This window comes from Priapulus caudatus, unplaced genomic scaffold (assembly GCF_000485595.1).
Source record: "Priapulus caudatus unplaced genomic scaffold, Priapulus_caudatus-5.0.1 Scaffold1309, whole genome shotgun sequence".
NCBI lineage: Eukaryota > Metazoa > Priapulida > Priapulimorpha > Priapulimorphida > Priapulidae > Priapulus > Priapulus caudatus.
In genome coordinates, this window is record NW_014578370.1 from 108,276 (window position 1) to 110,562 (window position 2,287).

The 2,287-nt window shown below is 46.3% G+C and overlaps 1 protein-coding gene across 1 annotated transcript in view; it reads left to right on the plus strand.

Annotated features, from left to right (window-relative positions):
* Positions 1 to 2,045, plus strand: part of LOC106816191 (SRSF protein kinase 2-like) — a gene marked incomplete at its 3' end in the record, with an annotated part of 4,117 nt that extends 2,072 nt beyond the window's left edge. Inside the window, exons 2-4 of the mRNA XM_014820753.1 lie at positions 163 to 388; positions 1,116 to 1,472; positions 1,963 to 2,045. Coding sequence (XP_014676239.1) covers positions 163 to 388; positions 1,116 to 1,472; positions 1,963 to 2,045 — 666 coding nt within the window. The remainder of the gene's footprint in view (positions 1 to 162; positions 389 to 1,115; positions 1,473 to 1,962) is intronic.
* Between the last annotated feature and the right edge of the window lie 242 nt (positions 2,046 to 2,287).

A 2,287-nucleotide genomic window follows, 5' to 3' on the forward strand; every position in this document is an offset into this window, starting at 1 on the left:
CTCTCTCTCTCTCTCTCTCTCTCTCTCTCTCTCTCTCTCTCTCTCTCTCTCTCTCTCTTCTCTCTCGTCGTCTCTTCTCTCTACGCTCTCTCTCTCTCTCTCTCTCTCTCTCTCTCTCTCTCGCTCTCTCGATAACGACTCTTTCTTCCGATCTCTCTCCAGGAGAGGAAGAGCAAGACGCTGCCTCTTCCCGACGACAAGGACTTCAGCCTCGAGGCGGAGGATGCGGACGCCGGGGAGGAGTTGCCGCGGCAACCGCCCGCCAACGGCGAGGAGACGGAGGAGAAGTTGCAGACGTCGCTCGCGGACGACCAGCAGCAGGTGGCGCCGCGGGAGCAGGAGAGCGAGAATCAACACAAAAATGGTCTAATAAGCGACGATAAGGAAGGTGAGCGAGCCAGGGGTCATGCGAGGTCACGCAGGGGTCACGCGAGGTCATGTATGGGTCGCGCAAAGGCTGGTGTCATGTTTGCTCTGTGTTGTTCCCATGCTGCAAGGTTAGAGCTTCAGACCAGACCGCACGGACACAGACACAGCCACCTTTGCTCTCCCCACTCGCTATCCATATTGCGAAAAATGTTAACTAACCTAATTAATAATGTTAATGTTAAAAATCTATTAAATTTACAATTAAAAAAAAATTTATAATTCATTAATTAAATTTATTTGTTAAAAACGAATTTTATTTGTTAAAAATTGCGACAATATTAGACGATATACACAGGAATTAATCGACGTGGTTGCTTTGTCTGGTTTGCCTCTGTGCCCTTCCCATAAAGTCTCTATGTTGTGTATCTGTATCGCTCTGTGTCCAAGTGCTGTTAAAATGTCCATAGCCTTGATAAGTCTTCTTTTCTAGAATATTTAGTATATAAGTTCTTCTTATAAATTCTGCATTCTAAGTTTCTCTATATATAGGTTTTCACAGTACTACCAACTGTGCCCTAAAATCCGAAAAAAATTAAACTGAAGGCAACACTTTGCCTTGAACTGTAACATATATAACTTCTGAAACATATATGAAGAAAATTTGGCAGGTGGTGACAGTATGTATAGGAGGACAGCAAGATGGTGACAGGTGACAATATCTAACGTGTGACACATTGTCGTCACAGATGACAAGCAGGAGGAGGATGACAACGAGAAGGTTGCTGACACCTTCTCCTCCTCCTCCGTCGAGAAGCAGGACAGCCAGGAGAAGACGCAGTCTCTCGATCAGCAGCAGCAGCAGCAGCAGCAGGACTCGGACCCGGCACCCGGCGCGCCGCCGCAGTCGCAGTCGCAGAAAAACGGACAGTTGTGCAATGGCGACGTTAACGGGCAGACGCGCTGCGGTGGCGCCCCCGAGTGTCGGGAGCCAGCGGCGGCCGACGCCGAGCCGCAGTCGCCGGCGGAGCAAGATGACGGCCTGCTGTCCCCGCTTGGTCCGCCCAGTTCGCTGCTCGAAAACTTCGACTCGAAGAGCTACCTAGGTAGGTGGCAGCACTTGTCTGTCTTTTGCGACTGAATTGCGAAGATGTGTAGATTTTTTTCTCATATTTGTTGTGTTTGTTTTTGTGTACGTTTTTTTATGTATATATGATGTATTATGTATGTTTGAGTTTACGTATTTGTATGTTTGTTTTACCGCGAAATAAATTACTCACAAATACGAGATAGCTGCACAATGGTGGTGTTTCGTGAATGTGTTATAGGTATAATAGTATAATCTACTTAAAGAAATTAACTGGCTTTTGTGACGTAATAATTTTACATCATAAAATAACAAATTAATTCAACTTGACCTCACGTTATATTTAATTGTCAACTTAACTACGCCGTGTGCAATTGCGTTTTGTCGCCGCGGAAACCAACAAATAAAGGGTCGGCTATGTTGCAACGTGTAGAGAGGAGAGTTGGGGAAGAGGTTACTGTCTGTTTTCGTGTTGCCGTGGTAACGTGTCGAGTTTTTTGTTTCGGCAGATCAAGTTGTGAACCATGACCCGCTCCATGAGATTTGTGATATACCGGTGAAGATAGCTGATCTGGGAAACGCTTGTTGGAACGTAAGTTATTCACTTCTCTCTCTCTCTCTCTCTCACGCACGCACGCACACACACACACACACACACACACACACACACACGCACTCTCTCTCTCTCTCTCTCTCTCTCTCTCTCTCTCTTTCTCTCTCTCACTCACATACACACACACACGCACTCTCTCTCTATCATGAGATTTGTGATAATACCCATGAAGATAGCTGATCTGGGAAATGCTTGCTGGAACGTGAGTGCCTCACACATGT